Consider the following 23,824-nt stretch of genomic DNA (forward strand, 5'->3'; position numbering starts at 1 on the left):
TCTACAGTGCTGTGTAAGATGTCAGCGCTATAGAAATGATAAAATTGATTATAAATAAAGTAAACAGCCTGCCAGCGCCAATCACTGGCTGTCGGGCTGATCGCCGGGGCCCACTGTGTTTACTGACGGGGGCTCCCGTCAAATCTCGCTCCTCACAAGATGACGCCATATAGATAGAGTCACGGAGGAACAACAGAGCCTCTATGCTGACGCCATCCTGTGTTAAGCAGTTAGCAAGAGGTTAAGCACTTTATTTTAAGACTTTTTAAATAGCAGCTTTGATAAATCTGCCTCGCTGGGCTGAAAAAACAAACAGGAGTAGTGAATCTCTAAAATTTCCTACACTAAAACCTTGTCAGCATCCACTTCTCACTCTTTTGGCATCTATGTGCTTTTCATGAAACTGACTGAATTCCACAAGCTCATTTGCATAGATAGCAACTCTTGCTGTACTGGAAAATAGAAAGGAACTTCAGGCAATTTCTTAGTAGGACTAGTACTAAATATACCTATGTTTATCTCATGGTGTCACATCACTTCAGGTGTGTTTTAAAGTGGACATGTACTCTTGTACAGGACAGGAGGAAAACAGAGATAAATGCACCCTGTATGTATATTGAGTGTTTACCCTGTCTAATTCCCCCTTATCTGTGACTAATCACAACTATGATCTCTCTGTTGTGTCAGCTGGCTGCCTCAGCAGAGCAGCTAATTTTTAAACAGAGGATGTCAATCCTACGCCTGCTTCCATGAAAGCAGGAAGTAGACACATTGAAGATTTGTTGCAGGATTTGTATCAGCTGTAACAAAGAAATGTTTTTCTTTAAAGGTTATAATGCTGTGTTGCGTATCTTTTAGAGTAGAGAGGAAGTTCTAAGTTCAGGTCGGTTTAACTTTGCATTTAATTATGGCTACTAGTGACCTACTGCTCTCTATGTTTGTTTGTTTTCTAATCCAGTTCACAAACTGAGGCCGGGGGACTTTAAGGTCATCGCAGCTTTGGGGGATTCCATCACAGTAAGTACCCCTAGTGCCCATGCTTCTGTTGTGTAAGGCGTGGCTGGTAGCAGTGAAGGAGGATAGGCAGTGGGTGGCTCTGCAGACGGACAAAAGGGCATATGTTATGTGTCTATGCTGGCAAACAAGGGGTTACATATTATCTGATTATGCAGATGGATAAGGGGTAACATTCTGGTTAACTATGCAGGTATAAACAGAATTAAAGGACAACTGAAGTGAGAAATATGAGAAAGTGGAGGCTGCCATATTTATTTCCTTTTATACAATACCGGTTGCTTGGCAGCCCTGCTGATCTATTTGGCTGCAGTAGTGTCTGAATCACACCAGAAACAAGCATGCAGCTAATCTTGTCAGATCTGACAATAATGTCAGAAACACCTGATCTGCTCCATGCTTGTTCAGGGTCTATGGGTAAATGTATTAGAGGCAGAAGATCAGCAGGATAGCCAGGCTACTGGTATTGCTTAAAAGGAAATAAATATGGCAACTTCCATATACCTCTTGCTTCAGTTGCACTTTAAGGTACCTATAGATCTAGCGACGATGAACAGATGCAACCAATAGATCAATCTCTCTGAGAAGGCTGTACAGGTAGAGAGAGGGCAGAGCAGGATTATCCACCAGGCAACCTGGGCAGGTGTTTGGGGCTTAGTGAGTGTCAAGGGGCCCACCTACCACCTTTTTTTTACCTCTTTTCACTTTAGCTTACCAAAAGGACCACAAGGGGGCCTCAAATCTACTACTTTGCTTAGGGCCCCATCACATGCTAATCCACCTCACACAGGTCAGGGGGAAACTGACTGGAACACCCATGCCTCTCCATTGAAGTGCTGATGGCACCTGTGAACAGTGAGTACAAAGAGGAACTGCAGCTGGACCATTTTTATAATAAAGGAAGGCAGTAGATAAGGCTTTATGTTAGAACAGAGGCAAAATCAGCATCAGGAGTATATTGCATTATTGCAAAAAGCCTTATTTTAAGTTACTTTTAGAATGCAGACATTAAGCCCGGTCCCTATCTGTCCTTACAGGCAGGAAATGGCGGCGGTGCAGCTCCTGCTGATGTCCTGGGGGTGGCGATGGAATATCGTGGATTATCCTGGAGGTCAGTGGAAATGATACTTCATGCTGATCAATGCATTTCTCTGAAGCCTGCTGGTAACTGGCTACTATTACATCTCTGGTGACATGCCTTTCATGCATTCCCTACCTTGAGTCAATTCTGGCAATATAAAAAATACCCTTTACTTACAATATACCTTGTAAAAATAATAAAGGTGCCCATACACTTATAGATTTGCAGCAGATTCGACCATCAGATAGATTTCTGTCAGATGCCTGTCAAGTCGAATCTGACAGGAATTGATCTGATGTGTGCCACACACGAGGAACAGATTTCTATTAGATTTCAGAATGAAATCTATTGGAAATCAATCTAAATGCATTATTGGACCATTAGATCCAATGCAACTCTATGGGCCATAGATCTGCCAGAAGCCGATCGACCTAGATTTTCCATCCTGTCAGATAGATCAAATAAATCGAAATCGGCCGCAAATTGATGGATAGATTTGAAAGAATCAATTTACGATCGATTCCATAATTGACCTGTTCGATTCCTGAAATTGACCAGTTTATGGAACCCTTTAGATAGGATAGATAGACAGACAGGCAGATAGAAGATAGGTAGATAGATAGATAGATAGATAGATAGATAGATAGATAGATAGATAGATAGACTTAAGGTGGCCACTCACATTGTGCAGTTTGCTGAACTGTTTTTGAACGATTCTTCATATGAATGATTGGAATTAATCGTGTTACCCAAATGGAAAAAAATCTCTTATATAATCCAATCAGATTAATTAAATCGAACCGATTTTTGGATCGATCCCGTCAATCTTATTAGATTGGTTAGGAGATTTTTGTCCATTAGTGGTCACAAATGATAATTTCCAATCGTTCATAGAAAAAATTGTTCGTTAACGATCGTTTGGCAAATTGTATTGTTACTGGCCACCTATAGACCGACAGAAAGATGGATCGACAGACAGACAGATAGAAGATAGATAGATAGATAGATAGATAGATAGACAGATGGATCAATAGACAGACAGACATACAGACAGACAGAAACACACATACATCCAATCAATCACCTCTAGTTAGGACATTTAAATATGTTTTTAAAGGACTTACGAGGCGAAATTGCTAAAAAAAAGTAAATTACCTGCCTCATCTTTTATGGCACGGAGGACGCCATCTGCGCCCTCCGTGCCGATCCGCCGTGCCCCCCGCTCATTAGCCCCCCGGGCCGGCTGCTGACCCCATGGCCCGGGTCGGGCTCTCCTGCCTCTCGCAACATGGCCGCTTCTTCTGGCCGCGGCTGCGCAGTCCGCCTGGCCGCGACTGCGGCTGCGCAGCTCTAGGGCCAACCCCCCTGATCCATGCTACATAGCAGCCGGGTCAGCAGCTGGCCCGGGGGGCTAATGAGCGGGGGGACCCGGCGGATCGACACGGAGGGCGCGGACGGCGTCCTCCGTGCCATAAAAGATGAGGCAGGTAATTTACTTTTTTTAGCAATTTCGCCTCGTAAGTCCTTTAAGGGAAGACATAGTTTGACATAGTTATTAAGGACAGACAGACAGACAGACAGACAGACAGACAGACAGACAGACAGACAGACAGACAGACAGACAGACAGATAGATAGATAGATAGATAGATAGATAGATAGATAGATAGATAGATAGATAGATAGATAGATAGATATAACATGATTACAGCATCAGGGATTCTGATGCGTAATCGCACAAGTGCCAACATCCATCATATAAATGTATACTAGTCATAAAAATGTGGACCTCCCCCCCCATCCATAACAAGTGTGGAGGAGAGGGACCCCTGTATTAGAGGAAAGGGGTAAGACATTAGGGTTACTCTAGCCCTGGGTCCCTTTGCAGCTAGAGGTCCCGTTCCCTAAGCTTACATGGTGCTATGCCAGGTTTTTAGTAACACTGTTATGTTTCTTTCCTGCAGTATCGGTGGGGATGAAGATCTCACTAATGTGACCACACTGACAAGTACGTCTCTTTACACTCAATGCTTTCCTATCTACACACTTCTTCATGGCTCATAAACACTCTGTCAGCAAGTGCTGGCAGAGTGGGGGAACCTGAACTATGAACATTGAAACACTTGCTCGTCCACCCTCAACTTTCAAATCAGAAAGCAGCAACCAAAAGTATTGTGGCAAAAATGTCAAATGGAGGTTCTAGAGTATTCAGTGAGTTTGCGGAATGAAGCTGTACAGACACACCCCTAGCCTTGAGGCTAGCAAAGTGTTCTGTTGCTAGGGGGTCAGAGCGAGGGACTATGATCATCGGACAACTGAATGGCTTCAATCAGTTGGTGGGGCTTGTAAAAAGCATTGCAAATGATCATGCTCGGGCATCGGGGATCGTTAAAAATAAGACAGGACAGATCTTTCACTTCTGCACAGGACCTTATCTAATGTTAATCTGTGGTTCTGTGTATACAGTCTGCTAATTTCTTTCTTTCTTATTTTTTCCGGAAGCAAGAAATGCTGTATTAGTCTTATTTTACGTTTTTGTTTTTTTTTTGTGACAGTAACACTTTTGTGCTTGTAGAACTCTGTAACAGAATAACTGTTAATTAGCTATTTTCTATATTGCAGACATACTCCGGAAGTACAACCCCGATATAATAGGTTTCTCCACAGGAATCGGGTCCCATCATCTTGAGCGCTCGCAGTTAAACAGGGCTGTTCCAGGGGCCAAAGCACAGTAAGTCTGGAACCTGAAAGAGAAAACTACAAATATCGTCTGCTATTAAAAACATTAAAACATCCCCTGGGGGGGTACTTACTTTGAGAGGGGGAAGCCTCTGGATCCTATCGAGGCTTCCCCGTCCTCCTCCGTCCCATGGTGGTCTTGCTGGGCCCCCAAAACCATTGCTGACAAGGAAAGTCGGCTGTGGCACAAGCGCAGTAGTGCATGCAATATATACCTTCCCCGGCTCCAGTGCAGGCGCAGTAATGGGCGGCTCTCCGCTCAGGGTCAGGCAGAAATAGCCAATCCTGATTTGGTCCGCTCCACTGTCCACTTGGGTCCGCTCCACTGCAGATCGCCTGAGCAGTAGACCAGATCTGATCGGGATTGCCTATTTCCACCTGACCCCGAGCGGACAGCCTCTACTGTGCATGCGCTTGAGCCGGGGAGGGTAAATATTTGCATGGCCGCCGTTCGGTGACCGCTAGCGCTGCCACCATGGGACGGAGGAGGACGGGGGAAGTCTCGATAGGATCCAAAGGCTTCCTCCTCCCAAGGTAAGTACCCCCAGGGGACGTTTTTAAAGTTACAGGTCCTCTTTAAGTAATTCAATTTGCAGCCTGGGCACCAAAATACATGTGTTTCCGCCAGGACCCGGAGTACCGAGCGGGGACAGTGTTTTCCCCGTAGGTGATATATGGTGATTGCAGGTTCTGCAACCCACCTTTGTGAGTATAACTACGCTTGTAATATTGAGCTAATTTTATCCTACGATACTGCTTCATTTCACTCTAGTCTCGTCTTTGTCACACGGGCTACAGCGACCGTTCCTACCCTTCTTAGTAAGCACTACAGCCCAGTATCTTTTCCTCCTTCCCAGTGGTGTAGCTGAGGAGCTTGGGGCCCCAGTGCAAGTTTTACAAGAGGCCCCAAGCATTCTATTCATATGAAGCCCCAAAACCTACCAAGGTCAGTTTGTGTCAGAGAGCTCATCCGAGTAAGGAATCGGTTAGAAGCATTCTTACTATTCAATGCACATATGGAGGTGCTCATTACCAGCATAGCAGCACCAATGAAAAGCTAATAAGATGATGGATGAAGGAGAGCCTCTAGTGGACCCCTCTGGTACAGGGGCCCCGGTGCAATTGCAAACTCTGCATCCCCTATTGCTAGGTCACTGCCCCCGCACCTTTCCTTGTGAATTGTTGTTGCCAGGAATTTCAGACCTGTGTTTTTTTATCAAGAAAGTGTCATTTACCATTGGCTATATTGGTGCAAATGGGAATGTCCATAAGGCCTCGTTCACATCATACTCGCTGCCGTGCGCATTTCGGCAGTGCGTATGGTGTGCGACACGCAAGAATGGGCGAAGTGCATACACAACACTTCTGCCATTCATACTAGGAAGAATAATCCAGTACCAAATAAACTAGGAAGAACTGCCGTTCAGATCATCTGCGCTGCGCAGCAGTGTGATGCGCTATCACATTGCTGCCTGCATTTTTGGCCAAGCGCAGATCTGACTCATTCACTGTAGTGAATGTGATCAGCAGCGCGCAGATGGCGTGCGATCGTGCGCATTGCATTCTGATCGCACGGTCATTCTACGTTAAGAATGTGAACGAAGCCTAATAGTGCACACATTACTCAGTGTGCTCAGTGTTGCAGCCATTGGCTGGTGAAAATGTCTCACAGGCAATGGAGGCCTCTAAAACCTTCTCAAATCAAAAGTAAGCTATACAAAGTAGTGCTTTTCCAAGCAAAAGGTGACAGTGGGGGGGTTTATATCATGCTAGTTGCTGCAGCTCGCTCTGCAAAGGTTGAAAGAAAGGTGTACCCCACACCCACCCCCTCGGCCAGGGCCAGATTTACCATAAGGCACTATAGGCACGTGCCTACAGGCGCCTGATGGAAGGCCGCCTCCCTCCTTCCCTATGCCAAGTACTGATGTGAGTTTAAATGAGTAGTTACTCACCCTACTCTTGGCATTCCACTGAAAAGAGCTCCCTTCAGTCATGGGCACCTTAAGATACTTAATACTGAGAATACGCTAGCTACCTAATACTTGGGGCTCCACTAGCTATTCAATATTGAGGGATCCATCTAAAAATGGCGCCTGTGAATAATGGCGCACGGTGTTGCCGCTAATCCATTTGTTGCTTATCGCTATTTAACGTTAAATCCTTATCGTTATTTAGCGTTAAAGCCTTATCATTATTTAGCATTAACACACAGAACCCTCTCTGTACCTATCCCTAACCCCTAAAGCCCCCCGGTGGTGCCTAATCCTAACCAACCCCCTGGTGGTGCCTAACCCGTCCCTAACCAACTCCCTGGTGGTGCCTAACCCTAACCACCCCCCTGGAGGTGCCTAACCCTAAGACCCCCCTGGTGGTGCCTAACCCTAAGACCCCCCTGGTGGTGCCTAACCCTAACCACCCCCCTGGAGGTGCCTAACCCTAAGACCCCCCTGGTGGTGCCTAACCCTAAGACCCCTCCTGGTAGTGCCTAACCCTAACCACCCCCCTGGAGGTGCCTAACCCTAACCACCCCCCTGGAGGTGCCTAACCCTAACCACCCCCCAGGAGGTGCCTAACCCTAACCACCCCCCTGGAGGTGACTAACCTTTAGCACCCCCCTGGTGGTGCCTAACCCTAAGATCCCCCTGGTGGTGCCTAACCCTAACCACCGCCCTGGAGGTGCCGAACCCTAAATCTCCCCTGGTGGTGCCTAACCCTAAACACCCCCTGGTGGAGCCTAACCCTGACAGTGTTACATTAAATTCATTCACCGTTTTGCAGTTAAATAACATCTGCAGTTTGGCTTATGTAGGGCGCTATTGATAAATAATGTTATTGTGCACAATAACGTCTGCTGTTTGGCATATGAACGGCGCTATTGATAAATAACATTACTGGGTGCCGTTTTTCTTCTTTTTTTCCCTGTCCGCCATTATTATGCAGTACTAACGATAAATAGCGATAAGCTATTTTTAAGCATAGGCACTGTGCGCCATTATTTACTGATCCGATATTGAGGGTACTTCTGGCTACCTAATACTAGGGGACAGCTGTAGCTACCTGTGTTGGGAAAGGAAGTAAGGGAGAAGTGACAGCTGGGCCAGCCAGCCCACTTGCTGTGCGGTTCGGTGGGGGTTTGTAGGTTCATGGAGCGTGAAGTCTATGGTGCAGGACATCTGTGCCTATAGGCTCCTGTGAGGTAAATTCGGGCCTGCTCATATACAAGTCAACCTCCACACTTCTATTTAGTGAGTCAGACTTCTAGTCAAGTATATACTATATATGCAGATTGAAACTGGACCAATCAGATTAACTTCCTGTCGAGTACAAGCTGCGTACAATGTACATGAAATTTGAATGCAAAGAGAAATTTTTTGCATCTCATTGATCATCCCTACTCAAAATTCCTCCAAAAACATGCTGGTAAGTTGATTGGTTCCCCGACAAAGAGGCCCAGACTGTGGAAGGAACATTAAATGGAAAGATCCTTTGAGGGGACAGATAGTGACATGTAAGAGTAAAATGTTGCAGTATAAGTCAGCGCTATGTAAATGCACAATACTAGTAACAAACTTTGCTGTCTCTGTTCCTGTACATTGCAGCCATATGCTGGAGCAAGCAGAAAGATTAGTGACAGCACTGGAAAGGATGGCCTCCAATGGGGTGAGTAGACTGAGACAGAAATACTGTATAAAGACACAGGGCTGTGGAGTCAAGGAGTCAGAGCAATTTTTGGCTACCTGAAGTTGGAGCCGGAGTCGGTGGTTCCATAAACTGAGGAGTCGGATGATTTTTGTACCAACTGCACAGCCCTGTTAAGTATTAGACTAAGGAGTCAGAGTGAAGGAGTCGGAGCAATTTTGGGTACCTGGAGTTGGAGTCAGTGGTTTCATATACTGAAGAGTCGGATGATTTTTGTACAGACTCCACAGCACTGTATAGACACATATAAACTTAAAGAGAACCCGAGGCGGGGTTCTCAGAACAAAATCCCCATACAGAGGCTGGCTCTGCCTATCGAGCCAAAAAAAACGGAAAAAAACATTATTTCTCAGTTTTCAGCCATAATAGTTTTAAAATAATACATGCCTCCATAATTAAAACTCACGTATTGTATTTGCCCTTATGTCCCGGTTATTACACCGTTAAAATTATGTCCCTCTCACAATGTATGGCGACAATATTTTATTTGGAAATAAAGTTGCATTTTTTCCGTTTTGCATCTATCACTATTTACAAGTTTAAAATAAAAAAAAAATAGAAATATATCATCTTTACATTGATATTTAAAAAGTTTAGACCCTTAGGTAAATATTTACATGTTTTTTTTTTTTAATATTAAACATTTTATTTGGGTAGTTTTGGGAGGGTGGGATGTAAACAATAGGTTTATAATGTAAATGTGTGTTAATTTTTATTTTATTTTTTACTTTTAGTTGTAGTATTACTTTTTGGCCACAAGATGGCGGCCATGAGTTTTTTACATGACGTCACTCTAAGCGTAACATACGCTTAGAGCGATGCATGGGGGAGGTAACAGCCAGAAAAGGCGCAGCTTCCGAGAGAAGCTGTCGCTTTTTCAGCGGGGGAGAGGAATCAGTGATCGGGCACCATAGCCCGATTCACTGATTGCCTGGCTATCGAACCGCGGGCCGGGAGCGCGCGTGCACGCGCGCGTTCACCCGCGGGAGCGCGCGTGGTTCCTGGACGTAGTTTCTACGTCCAGGAACCAAAATAGGTTAAAGGATTACTATCGCAAAAAATGTAGGCAGTTAAAATCTGACAGAACCCACAGGTTTTGGGCCAGTCCATCTCCTCGTGGTGGATTCTCAGGGTTTTCTTTGTTTTCAACAGCATTTCCTGAACAGCAGTTTAACTGCCAACATAGTAAGATACCAGCCTCCCTAATCACTTGCACATCATTTTGTCAGTTAGACTTTGCAACTGCTGTCACTAAATCACTAATAATGTACTAATGTCATGATTGTGGAACTTTCTCCGTGATCAGCGCACAACGCGTGCGCTGACACGGCGGAAATCCTCCACAAGCGTATATTTGCAGGCACCCAGCAAAAGGTGCTACGCACCTGTAGAGGGAAATTCCTGTCGGCAGATGGCGCTGGGGAGTGCAGAGGAACCAATCCTCTGTACCTCCACAAGTGCCAGACAGGAATTGTACAAAGCGCAGAACGCAATCGCAAGAGAGGCGATTGCGAATGAGATTGAGCAAAGGGATAGGTTGTATGTGTGTGCGCCAATCCAGTCGCCACCCTGCGACCGCGCACACACAACAGCAGATACGAAATAGGAACGCGATCGCGAGAGGTGCGATCGCCAGACGTGACACAAGGCAGAACAGAATAGAATACGAGGGTAGCAAAGGCACAGCAAATACAATAAGGAGATATGGAAAATAACAACCGCTAGCTAACCGCGAACACCGCACTCATTCGCAACAGTGCACGCGGTTATGCGCGATCTCCACGTGATAAGCACAATAGAGACAAGCACGCCTAACTAACCATAAACAGACAAACATGAAACAGAGGACGCGAGTGCTTGCTTAACGGGTACCTCACCGAGCCTGCAGCAAGCGTAGCGGACAAGACAGACACACGAAAAACAGGAACTAGGCAGAAAGGATCCACCGCTCTTCCGCCAGAGCAAGTGTGATCCAAGCAGGAACACAGATCAGAAAGATCCACAGCCGCTAACGCTAGCGGCTAGTGCGATCTAAACAAGACAGATCAGATGAGGTAGCTGGTAACATCCGCTGCTCCAGCTTACACTCCAGGAACTAGATCAGAAGGATCCACAGCCGCTACCGCTAGAGGCCAGTGCGATCCAAACAAGACAGAACGATTCGCTATCAACCGCCGCTGGTGACAGCGCAATCGCGACAGACAAGACAGAACAGAAGGATCCCCAGCGCTCGCAAAAAGTAGCTAGCGCGATCCCAGGAGACAGAACAGAAGGATCCCCAGCGCTAGCAAAAAGTAGCTAGCGCGATCCCAGAAGACAGAACAGAAGAGATAGCTGGTAGCAACCGCTGCACCAGCTATACTCCAAGAACAGAGATCAGAACCATTTCCTGTCAACCACCATAGGGGCAGGACAATGGCAAACAGGCAAGACAAGACAGAACAGGCAATACAGATAATACAACCTGACTGGGCTAGCAGGGGAGCCTAAAGCAACCCCCAGGAATTAACTATACTAGATAGCAATGGCTGACACTCCAGCAGTGTCCATCAGGAACAGAGCATGGAAGGGAAATGTCCAGCAAAGCATTCAGGGAAACATAAAGCTCTTATAGTGCCAATCATCAAAGAAGGCAGGTAGGGGATTTGCATAACGAATGTATGCAAATTTCCCAGCAAGAGAACAGACCAAAAACTTGCAATGGAAAGACAGGTCTCTGTTCCAGAGACCTGCAGCCCACAGACTAGAGGAATGGACAAACAGCTGTCTGCCTGTGCAGCCAGCTGAGCGGATCATCACAACTAATCAAATTACGTACTAATCACTATTCTAAGAATCTGGATGCAAACTGAAGCCCATGGATGCAGCTAGCCTGACGTATACTTATGTTTTTTGTACAGCAGAAGTTAATGGCTGCGCTTCCAAACAGTCACTGCACCTGATTAACTACCTGCACAAGTGTTTATACACCTTGCATTCAAAACAGGTACAGTAAAAGGAGGGCGTTAGCTTCGGCATAAATTGTGCACAAATCATTCCATTCTAGACTCTCCCACGACGGTGACGTGCCCCCATGGGAGAGATCTGACCACTGTTTGGAAGTGCTGCCATTACCTTATACTGTATAAGTTGTGTTATCCGCCCGCGTTTTGGGCTCTGCACAACTACGCAGCTGGTGATCTCGGATGAAGATTGCATTTGGAAGTGCTGCCAATTTTTCCTGTAAGTAAACGTAAGTCTACTTGTGGCTAGCATTTAGTTTGCATTAAGTTTATCTGGTTTAGGGTTTAATGCATAATTTTCATCTGATTTGTGGCTGGATGGTGTAGTGGTTAAGGGCTCTGCCTCTGACACAGGCGACCTGAGTTCGAATGTTGGCTCTGCCTGTTCAGTAAGCCAGCACCTATTCAGTAGGAGACCTTGGGTAAGTCTCCCTAACACTGCTACTGCCTACAGAGCGCGTCCTAGTGGCTGCAGCTCTGGCGCTTTGAGTCCGCCAGGAGAAAAGCGCAATATAAATGTTCTGTGTTTGTTTGATTTGCATTCATGGTGTGTATTTAAGCCCCTGGGGGGTTCTGCACACCTCTGTTGGTTTCATTTCAGTTGCAGCTTGATTAGGAGCGCTGCCAATTTTTTTCTGTTCTTTATAAAATGTGTAGACCATTTATGGCTAGCAGCTTCAGGTCTACACTATGTTTTCATTGTTAGTTAGTAGTTAGGCCTATTCGGTGAGGGCACATCAAAACCGTGGAAGACTCTAGTACAGAACAATCTGAGCTCAACCTGTTTTTGGAAGCTAACATCCTCCATTTGCTGCAATTGTTTTGAATGCAAGTTGTGTAATCTGCCCATGAATTGCTTTGCACATCTATGCAGCTGGTCAACTCGGGTGCAGTTTGCATTTGGAAGAGCGCTGCCATTTTCTCCTGTAGTGCTATGTACCGTTAAAGTGAACCAGAGACGAAGCATCCTCATGTATTTTACCATATATATCAGTGGGAACATTGGAGAAAACCCCTACCTTGCTTTCTGTTTCATTACTTACTGTTCAGATTGCTTCTTATCAGCCCAGATAAAATTCCTGACTGAGCATTCAGTCTGGCTTTGCTATAATGACTCAGCTATAATGATTGCTGAGCAGAGCCACAAGGGGGCAGGCTTGGGCTTGAAAAGACAGCACAGAAGACAGACTCAGCTATAAAGATTCCTGAACAAAGCCAGACTGAATGCTCAGTCAGGGATTTTATCAGGGCTGTTAAGAAGCAATCTGAACAGTAAATAATGAAACAGAGAGCAGGGTAGGTGTTTTCTCTAATGTTCCCACTGATGTAAATAGTAAATGCATGAGGGTGCTTTGTCTCTGGTTCCCTTTAAGCCACTGTTTTTAATTGTAGTTTGCATGTATATAAATATTTATTTGGTAGATTTACATATATTTACTTTTTTTTCTAGAGCATTAATTATGCAGAAGACTGGAAACTCCTGACCATTTTCATCGGTGGAAATGATCTGTGCGGTGTCTGTAATGACCCAGTAAGTGATTATGCTTACAGTCCACTGCCTAGAATTGCAGTAATGGGCTGACACCTCAGTGCAGACCCAGATTTACCTCCCAGGAGCCTATAGGCACAGATGTCCTGGCACCTTTGACTTCACCCTCCGTGAACCTACAAACCCCAGCTGAACCGCACCACAAGATTGCTGGCTGGCCCACTCACTTCTTCCTTACTCCCCTTGCCAGTCATATGTAGCTACAGGTGCCCCTTGTTACTAGGTAGCCAAAAGTACCCTCAGCAGGGCTGCCATCAGAAATTTTGGGGCCCCTCATACATCATCAGGCCTGGGCCCCCCCTCCCTGGGCCTACCCACTGGTTGCTGTGCCCGCCCACTAGCCACCCCACCCCCATGTCCATGCGTGAAGTGTGCTGTGTCGAAAAATGTGCATGGCTCTGACACTGAAGAAAGCTGCATGCACAGCGTGATGCGGCAAAAAGTGGGCGTGGTCATGGCATGTTGTGGAGCCAAATGCTAGCAAAATACAGGTAGTCCGCGGTTAACAAATGAGATAGGGACTTGTAGGTCCGTTCTTATCCTTTATCCGTTCTCTTTTGTCCCCCTCATTTCTTCCTGTGCCTCTTTTGTCCCCCTCTGTCTCACCTCAGTTTGTGCCTCTTTTGTGTCCCTCTGTGTGACCTCATGTTCCCGTCTCATCTCTTTTCTCCCTGTGTCTCTTCTGTCTGCCTCTGTTCCCCCTGTTCCTCTTTTATCCCCCTGTGTTACCTCTTGTCCCCTTCTGTCTCAGCTCGTCCCCCTGCCCTAGCCAGGCATAGGTGCTCCCACTATAGGTAGCCAGATATAGGTTCCCCCAGTATAAATAGCCAGCTATAGGTGGTGTCCCAGTATAGGTAGCCTGGTGTAGATGCCCCCAGTATAGGTAGCCTGGTATAGCTGGTGCCCCAGTATAGGCCAGCAAGATACAGGTGCCCCAGTAGGTATTCAACTATAGGTGGTGCCCCGGTATAGATAGCCTGGTATAGTTGCCCCCAGTATAGGTAGCCTGGTATGGGTGGTGCACCAAAATAGGTAGCAAGCTATAGGCGCCCCAGTATAAGTAGTCAAGTATAGGTTGTGCCCCAGTATAGGTAGCCAGGTACAGGTGGTGCCCTCAGTAAAGGTAGCCAAGTATAGGTGGTGGCCCAGTATAGGTAGCCTGAAACCAGATATAGGTGGTGCCCCAGTATATAAACTACGCTGTAGTGTGCTCACTCACCCCCCCCCCCCCCATGTTGAAGCGCCAATGTCACTCTTCTCTCAGTGCTGGAATGCAGTGTGCTGGTTAGTGAGCCACAGGCCCGCAGCCAGCACATGCGGCCCTTCCAGCGCTTTGGCGGGGCCCAGGGCCCCCAGAAGCCCTGGGCCCCTCACTACAGTGTCAGTTCTTCCCCCCCCCTGATGGATACCCTGCTTCCTGCACTTCCCCCTCCCCATTCCTTCTGCCCTTATTTATGCAGGAGAAGGTGTGAAGTTAATCAAGTGAGACTTCTCTAAACTGTTTAAAGTACAGCAACCTATTCCCCCTCCCCCCCTCAATGAAAGCCTTTGTTTTCTCATTGCTACTGCTACTTACAACAGTCCTTATCTGCCTGCTCTTTCTGCGGATGGCAGGCCGCGGATGTAGGGTAATAAAAGCCTCTAACAAACATTTAAGTGTAAAAAAAAAAAGAAGAGTTAGAAGGGATTTTTTTTTTGTAATTTGCATTTTCAATGTGCTATTGAGATGCCCTAAGGGCTGAAAATGCTGCTCAGTTAATTTTAATGCCAGTGCCACGCCATGCCAGCCAAGAAAATGCTACTGGTGTCAAAGAGCCCACGCTCTAATTTTTATTCATGTGTCATTTATTAATTCATTTTTCTTTACATTTCCCTTCAACAGATTTTCCATTCTCCTGAAAATTTTGTATACAGAATCAAGCAAGCTCTGGATTACCTGCAGCAAAAGGTATTTATGACAAATGCACAGCTAAACATTACAGCTACACCATACTTAAAGGACCACTACCGCGAATCATTTAATTTTCAGCTATCCCACAGTAGATATAACAAGTATATAGCAGCCTTGCTGTGGGGTTTTTTTGTTTTTTTTTCGTGATGGCCCTTTAATTTACCACATCTCAATGTAATCTGTGTCCGTCAGTCCTTCACATAACGCTGACGGACTTTTTTAACTAGCAGTCACAGCAGGGGGAGCCTTTTAAGGTTTTGGGGGAAAAAAAAACAGATGGTATAGCCCTGCTTTTACCACTGCCGAAAAATGTAATTTCAGGATCTCACCTGCTGCCCTTCTTCCCCATCACGAACCGTTACAGCAAGGACCCCCGCACTCTGGCATTCCACAGGCTTTGAGGGAGGCAGCTGTCAGCGCAGAATCTGCTGCGCAATGAGCCGCTCTCCCTCACCATCCATTTGCCGATTGTCTGATGACCTGCGGCTAATGAGCCGGCTCTGCCCCCATGATGACGTCAGGCTCAATGAGACGGTTTTTAATAAGCTGCTCCTCCTCTCCATTCATTTGCCGACGCTCAGCTGTTTTGCACTGGCGGAAGCGCCGTTTTCAAAAGCAATTAGTGAATGGCAGTTTCTCTGCTCTGTCCAACTGCCAAAAAACTGTGCAGCGAGCAGGGAAGCTGGCCAGCATCATTGTTTAAATCCTTTTTAGGGAATATCTTTATAAAGAATAAAAGCCTTGCTGAGAATCCCCTATAAAGAGATGGGCTAGTCAAAAGCCTGTCACTTCTGTCAGATTTCTACTACCTACTGTAAGTGACAGCAACATAGGAGAAAAGCAATTTATGGCTCATTTTACTCTGGAAAAAATGTACTTCTTATTTGTATATGTTTGCACATATTTTACATTTTACAATTTTTGCCATAGTGCCCGTTAGGAGGGCCTACTATGGGTTTGATTCACTAAGCTGCGCTGCTAAAGCAGTGTGACTTAGTTTGGGCAGCATGAATTAAAATCCTCGCACACTACGGGCTGTGTAGTGTGTGCTGCTAACTTACGCACGCTCCCTTGTATTAGTGGTCACTCTTACTCCCGCAATGAGCCCTGTCGCATCCTGTAGCTGTTTAGGACGTGATCCCCGCACTTTGATTGGCCCAAAGGGCTCAGGGTGGGAGTAAGGAGCGTCCACTAATACACTGGAAAGCGTGTAAGTTAGAAACGCACGCTACACACCCTGTAGCGTGCGCTGAAGATTTTAACTTGCGCTGCTCAAACTAAGCTTCGCTGCTTTAGCAATCAAGCCCTATGTGTGCAGCCAGCAAGATTGCATCTGCTTTATTCTAAAAATTGGGTGGGGTTTTAAGGCTATCTACATGATATCTTTTACAATTCTGCCCTCTAGGTGGAGTTGCTGAGCTCTGGCTTATAACAAACTGCCAACAGCTTTCCAGATACTCAGCTCCCATCATGCTTTTCACCTTAACAGTGGCAGGTGTGACACCACTATAGTGAACTCAGCAGCTGTTTTATATTGGTGTCAGAAGTCTGGAGGTCTTTACCTGGTAGCAGATGTGACATGAGGAGTAGGGGTACTGGATTGAGGAACAGCCAGACACTGAGGTAGATAATAGTTGGGGGAAAATATCCTGGCCAGCAATTTAAACAATTTTGCAGACAGTTGTTTCAGGCTGTTTTGGCCTTCCTCAGAGAAGAGTATATTACTCTATGGAGTGTAGGCAGATGCAACACTTATGAAGACTGCACAGGGAAAGCTCAGGTCAATGGAAACTGGTAAGTCAGTCTTTAGTTGTGCATCGCCATTGGGAGAACTACAACAGAGCAAATGAATCTCACAAAGTAGAAAAATAATCAAGAAACACGCAATAGAGAGCAGAGTGGCACAACAGCACTCACTACTGATCATGCACAAAAACCAAAATACACATAGCCATCTTGTGGCCATTTAGCATACACACATTTTAAGCATGAAAGCTGTTGCATACTCTAACATGCAGGAAGTGTAAGAGTAATGCAGACAGAAGTAACGTTATTAAGATTAATAGGCTCATGTTTCTGTCTCACGTCAGGTCCCAAGAATGTTTGTTAATCTGGTGACAATGCTGGAAATTTGGCCCCTGAAGGAGCTGTATGAAGATAGGAGGACTTCCTGTCCACCAAGACTCATGAGGTCAGGAATGATGTAATAATACTATGTGCTTCTCAATGCAAACGTATAACTTTCAACTTGAGGTCTCGCTCAGTAGGTCTGCAGCGTTGTCTGTATGTAATTGTTATTAGATACCCAAGGGTAAAGGTATGTAGTCGAGTAAATTGGTAAATTCGACTCGATTTGGGACAATTTCCATCGATCGAGTGAAATAGAGCATTATCGATTCTCAGATGAAGTGATTAAATCAGGTCTTCGATCATACAGGAAAATCATATAGCACCTCTAGTATTCCAAAGACAGGGATAAAGTACAGGTCTTTCTCTTCAGATCCTGTTTCTGTAGCTAAAAAAATCTCTCAGCTGTTCTCATGTGATCTGTGAGAAAGCAGTGTGTGTGGGCAGGGCAGAAACAAACAGTAAATCATTCCTCTCTGAATAGTGACAGAGAAATGGAACCTATCTACATGGTACAGCTCTAGCTCTGATGCTGACTTCGATACAAAAAGCTGATAAACAAGCTGATACATAAAGGGTTTTTTTTTACACAGGCTGTGATCAGAAACTTCTGAAAAGCTTTCTATTGTTACTGGCTAAAAGCTCTATAGGTATGTGGGGTTTACAGAAGGACAGTTTCTTTTATAGTTCCTCTTGAAAGTGGGATGAAACTCCATATTAACTGAAAAAAAATAAAAGAATAAAACCATATTTAGCTTACCTATCCTGTTTTTAGTGTTCACTGTCAGATTTAAGAGACATGTGATATAAAAAAAGGAAAGAATATCCTTACTTTTTCTCTGTGATGCCAAAGGTCACATCAGTTCTGCCTTTTTTTTTTTTACCTAGCTCACTGCTTATTTTACAGATTACTGTCCAACCCACAGCAAACATCACCTTGATAACAGCCTTACATCATTGCAAGGGTGACAAGATATATACTGTATATACACTGTACAGCGCTGCGTAATATGTCGGCGCTATATAAATACTAAATAATAATAAAAGGGAGATGGGATTCAATTAACTTCTGAGCATAGTGTCCTTATCTTATCTGAAATGGGAAGTGTATGTTAAGTGCCTTTTGAGATAAGCTTGTAACTGTAGCTACTTCCCACAAACCCATTGACACTGTTCAGCTCAGCACAGTTCAGCAAAGGCACTCTGACCAGGAAACAAAAAAAAAACAAAAAAATAGGGGACATATAGGTACTTATTTTAGAAAAAAAAATGGAAGGGGGGAGGCTTATATGTATTATAACTATTTTTAGGCAATTTTATTTTTGGATGGTACAACTATCTGTACTAATCCTACCTAATAAAGTACAAGTGCCCCTGCTTCTCATGTGCGTGTGTCGGTGCTCTGGCGCTGCTGCGCATGTCCTGTACTGACACAGCCGCCTGTTGGGACAGGGGTCAGGAGGCGGGCCGGCCGGCCGAGCGTGTGTGACAGACCTAGAGCCCGTTTTTAAACAGGCTTCGGTCACTAGTGAGAATATGAATAAATTGTCTCTTTGTTACAAAGCTGCATTATTGTGCAATTTTCAGTTACCCTACAGGAGATGGATGTATGGGACAGAAGAAACACTGACGGATAGAGAGTATTGTCAAAACACAGCAGATAATATCTGTTTGGAAACATGAGACTGTATATGAGGCCTTATCAATAACTGAACTGATTGCTGCGTTATCCTCCAGTTCAATGTCATCTGTGAAGACCTTGTGTCTGATAACACTAATATATCTGTGTGCAGAGTCACGGCTGCCTCACCTCTTATCTCTGGCGGTGGTTTATAAGCAGCACGCTGCTGCACTAACAGCCTTGTGTCACAACAGATGGAGTCCATCATAATATAGTGAAAAGCATAAACATCAGATTTCTGAAAAAGCCACGCAGGCCCAACACTAGGGCGACTGCTGCCTAAGGGGGCTGCTGGACAAAGAAAGGGGTTGCTGAAAATGGGGAGCAACATATGAAAGAAAGGAACTGCATATGGAATGGGAGGGGGGCTATTGTACATGGATGTTATGCATGGAAGAGGGGGGCTCAGGGCCGGATTTACCATAAGGCACGTGCCTACCGACGCCTGATGATGGAAAGGCGGCCCACTCCCCTCCCAGAGCACCTCCCTCCCTCTTTCCCTATGCAGAGTCCTGATGAGATAGTAAATAAGAGATTATTCAACCTGCTCTCGGCATTCAACTGACAAGAGCTCCCTTTAGTCAGGGGCACCTCTAGCTACCTAATACCTGGGGACACCTCTAGCTACTTAATATTGAGGTTCCTTTAGCTACTTAATATTGAGGTTCCTTTAGCTACTTAATACTTGGAGGCAACTCTAGCTGCTTAATGTTGAGGATATATCCGGCTACCTAATACTAAGGGACACCTGTAGCTACCTATGATGGGCAAGGGAATCCATGGCTACAATTACTAGGAATGCCCAATGATGTTGATCCAGGGATTTTATCTGATTGCCATCTGGAGTCGGGAAAGAATTTTTTCCCTTTTGGGGCTAATTCGACCATGCCTTGTAAGGGTTTTACGCCTTCCTCTGGATCAACAGGGATATGTGAGGGAGCAGGCTGGTGCTGTACTTTGTTCTCTGGTTGAACTCGATGGACGTATATATTTTTTTCAACCCAAGTAACTATGTAACTATGTAAGTAAGGAGAAGGGACAGTTGGGACAGCCAGCACACTTGCGCTGCGGTTTAGCGGGGGTTCGTAGATTCCTAGAGGGCAAAGTCTAAGGTGCCAGGACATCCCTTTAACCACTTTACCACCGCAGGTGCGGATATCTACGCCCCTTTTTACACCCCTTCCCCACCAGGGGCGTAGATATCTGCACCTCCCGCCGCTGTCCGCGCTCCCGCTCGCTTGTGCGCGCGCGCTCGCCCGGAGATCAATGAATGGGAAAAACCCGTTCCCGTTTCGTTGATCTAAGCCCCCTCCCCCAGCAATGATCGGCTGCTTCTATGAGAAGTAGCGCGATCATTGTGAGAAAAAAAAAAGTTTCCCAGCCGCACTGAACTTCCTTCCGACGCTTACAGGTCGCATAAACAAAAAAGTACTGTGGCCACCTTGTGGCCAGATAGTAAAACTACACCCAAAAGCATTTTTCATATACAAATGCACTGTTTTACACTATAAATTAACTCATTACCTCCCACACTCCCCAATTTTTTTTTGTAATTACAATAAAAAATACACAAATAGTTACCTTAGGGACTAAACTCCTTAAAAACATTTATGTCAAGAGGGTATAACACTGTTACTTAATAAACTATGGGCTACAAGCCCATAGGGATAAATGCAAAACTGAAAAAAATGCACCTTTATTTCCAAATAAAATATTATCGCCAAACATTGTGAGAGGGACATAATTTAAACGATGTAATAACCGGGACAAATGGGCAAATACATTTCATGGATTTTAATTACAGTAGCATGCATTATTTAAAAGCTATAATGGCCGAAAACTGAAAAATAATGATTTTTTTCCCACATTTTTTCCTATTTTCCCATTAAAACACATTTACAATAAAATAATTCTTGGCATAATGTCCCACCTAAAGAAAGCCTAATTGATGGTGAAAAAAACAAGATATAGTTCATTTAATTGCGATAAGTAATAATAAAGTTATAGACGAATGAATGGAAGGAGCGCTGAAAGGTGAAAATTAAAAAATAGGCCACTGCAGCTTTAAGGCCAAGCTGCAGGGCCGCACAACACAGCACACAAGTGATTTCCCCCCCCCCTTTTCTCCCCACCAACAGAGCTCTCTGTTGGTGGGGTTCTGATCGCTCCCCCATGTTTATTTTTTTTTTTTGTACAAATATTATTATCATTGTTTTTTAATTAAAAGAGTATGTTTCTTTAAATATCTTCCCTCCCTCCCCACAGCTGGCCAATCATGGCGATCGGCTGTCATAGGCTTCTGCCTATGTGAGCCGATTGCTCTCTTGTCCCCCAAGGGGACAGCCGTGTCACACGGCTGTCCCCAGTACAGCGCTGATGCAGATCGCAGCACTGTACAATGTAATTAGACAGCGGTTTCGCCGTCTAACAATGCCGCTCGGAGACTGAAGGAGGGGCGAAGCTCCGCCCCCCAAACAGGAGACGCGCGCGCAGCCTGCGCGCGGATCTCCTGCACTGCGTGCCCCAAGGACTTTATGCCGATCGGCATTAGGCGGTAGAGGGGCTGCCGCCGCGGCCACGTCCATCGGCGTGGCGCGGTCGGCAAGCAGTTAAAGAGATGAGTTGACAACACTGCCTGGGGGCGCTGCACATGTAAGGGGAGGGAGGTCTCCTATTATGCATGAAAGAGGGAGCTGCACATGTGGGCAGCCCCCTCTGACCTGTGTGCCTGATCAGGGGCGTAACAATAGACCCTGCAAGGGACGCATCGCAGGGGGCCCCAGAGGCCACGGAGGTCCCATCCTGAGAGACTGACAACTAAGGGCAAGTGGAGAAAAAGCTTTCTGCTCTCTGCACAATTGTTCTAATGACTGTATCTGCTCAGCCACTGATAAGGAATCATACACATTTTTGTAGACTTATGCTAGAGGCACACGATGCATTTTTTCAGTCGATTTTCCATTTGATTGATTTTCGATTCGTTTTTCCACTCGATTTCCCACTCGATTCTCTTATCTTTTCTTATCAATTTTCATTCACTTCTATGAGAAATCGACCAGAAAAACGATCAAAAATAATATCGGACATGATGGAAATTATCTATCGAACCATCTATCTAACACGCCAAAATTGTATGGTGTGTACCTAGCATTAAGCCTGGTACACACCATGCAATTTCCTGTCAGATAGATGGGTTGAATAGATAATTTTCAACAGGTCCAATCTGATTTCCGATCGTTTTTCTGATCTTTTTGCATACAAGTGATCAGAAAATCGATCAGAAAAACGATCGGCAATCCAATCGGATCTGTAGGAAATTATCTATCCACCCATCTATCTGATGGGAAATTGCATGCTGTGTACCAGGCAAAAGATTTGTAGACAGTCCCTATTCAGTGTGCAGGGGGAGGGGGTCCCATCCAAAGTTTTGCAGGTAGGCCCAGTGATTTCTAGTTACGTTCAGATATCATTTATGTATCATTAGATGGTGAATACGGTATGAAACGGTGGGGGCTGAGTAGAAGATATTTGTTGTCTTTGATATGCTGTGGGCTTGGTGTAGACTTGTGACTGCAGGCATTCAGGAAAGTCATGTACTTCCGGGATTGACCAGCACCTACATTGAAATTAATGGGTGTGTTCATCTCAATGCATTAACCATGAACCATCGCTTGCCAGTGACTGTGTGACTCGGGTTGATCAAAATTTTTCAGATGCTGCATATAGCAGCCCATGACACTTGCTTTCGGCAGTTCCGTGCCCCCATGGGGCTCAAAATGTGACAATGGAATGACAGGAACTGATGCCAAAAGCAATTCTGCTTGGTTGCCTTTGTGAACCGACTCTCAGGTCTTGTTCACATTGCATTCGGCTCGCGTGTCCATCCGCGGTGGGCTTTTTTTTCCGTGTGTTTTAAAGCTTTTTCCGGTGATTTTCTGCGTGTTCGCTTGTTTTTGTAATCGCTTTTTCAGAGCGCTTCCGTCTTTTGATCTGGAAAAAATAAATACAATGTATTTTTTGTGTTTTAAACGCTCACGCAATTGCTTGCCAAAGTGATTTTGTGAGCATTTTGCATTTTTCCTATACCTTCCATTGAGGCAAATTGCCTCAAAAATGGCCCAAGCACCGCTTTTCAAAGCGGATCGCAAACGAAATGCTCTGATATGAACTCTCACATAGTGAATCATTGCACAAGCGCTTTCAGGGCAATTTTGAAAATCGCCCGCGCTTAAATTTTTTTATCAAAAACGCCTACAATGTGAACAAGGCCTCACTTGCATTACACCGAGGAAGGAAACAGAGGTATAAAAATTAGAATTAATTTGGATGCTTCATATTAAAATACTGACCACATGTTTTTGTGTAGTGCGCTGTGTGGATGTGTGGTCACCAGCCCTGATGACTCTGTAGAAATGGCAACTCTTAAGAAGATTAACCAGCAGTACCAAGTAAGTTCACAGTAACACAGAGACATTTAAATAAGAGCAGTAATGAATAAAGCTTCTTTTTATCTGTTGTTGGGCCGTTTTTAGGCATAGGCAAATCAGGCAGATGCCTCGGGTGACACCTACAAGAGGCAACACTATGTAGCTATTCAGAATACACTGATGGGTGGGGATAAATCCATATAGCAGGCTGTGCTTAAAGGGGTTCTGTGGGGGGGTGTTGAAAATAAAAACAGACACTTACCTGGGGCTTCTATCAGCCCCCTGTAGCAGTAATGTCCCGCGTCATCCTCCGACCCGGCGTTCCCCGCCGCTGGCACCAGTCAATTATTCATCTAACAAGAGGAATAATGCACGCTCCCACTCGCGTCATCAGAAGCTTAATGCGCAGGTGCATTACGAAGTTTTCTTGTACTACGTCTACACAGTAAGCTTCAGATGACGCGCGCGGGAGCGAGCAGGCGAGCGGCCGCGCAGCCGCAGTTGGATGGCATGCTGCGCTACACCGGGGCCGACGGCGGAGGACAGCGTGGGACA

General features: G+C 45.4%; 1 protein-coding gene across 2 annotated transcripts in view; it reads left to right on the top strand.

Moving 5' to 3' along the window:
- The window catches only part of LOC137504389 (phospholipase B1, membrane-associated-like), a 160,667-nt gene that overhangs the window by 40,315 nt on the left and 96,528 nt on the right, over window positions 1-23,824 (top strand). For both annotated transcript variants that reach the window (XM_068232750.1, XM_068232751.1), the window contains 9 exons: window positions 959-1,017; window positions 2,052-2,125; window positions 4,059-4,102; window positions 4,717-4,825; window positions 8,433-8,493; window positions 12,985-13,065; window positions 14,966-15,031; window positions 17,125-17,225; window positions 23,209-23,290. In XM_068232750.1, the coding sequence (XP_068088851.1) occupies window positions 959-1,017; window positions 2,052-2,125; window positions 4,059-4,102; window positions 4,717-4,825; window positions 8,433-8,493; window positions 12,985-13,065; window positions 14,966-15,031; window positions 17,125-17,225; window positions 23,209-23,290 (677 nt within the window). The remainder of the gene's footprint in view (window positions 1-958; window positions 1,018-2,051; window positions 2,126-4,058; window positions 4,103-4,716; window positions 4,826-8,432; window positions 8,494-12,984; window positions 13,066-14,965; window positions 15,032-17,124; window positions 17,226-23,208; window positions 23,291-23,824) is intronic.

This window comes from Hyperolius riggenbachi, chromosome 4, assembly GCF_040937935.1.
Source record: "Hyperolius riggenbachi isolate aHypRig1 chromosome 4, aHypRig1.pri, whole genome shotgun sequence".
Lineage (NCBI taxonomy): Eukaryota > Metazoa > Chordata > Amphibia > Anura > Hyperoliidae > Hyperolius > Hyperolius riggenbachi.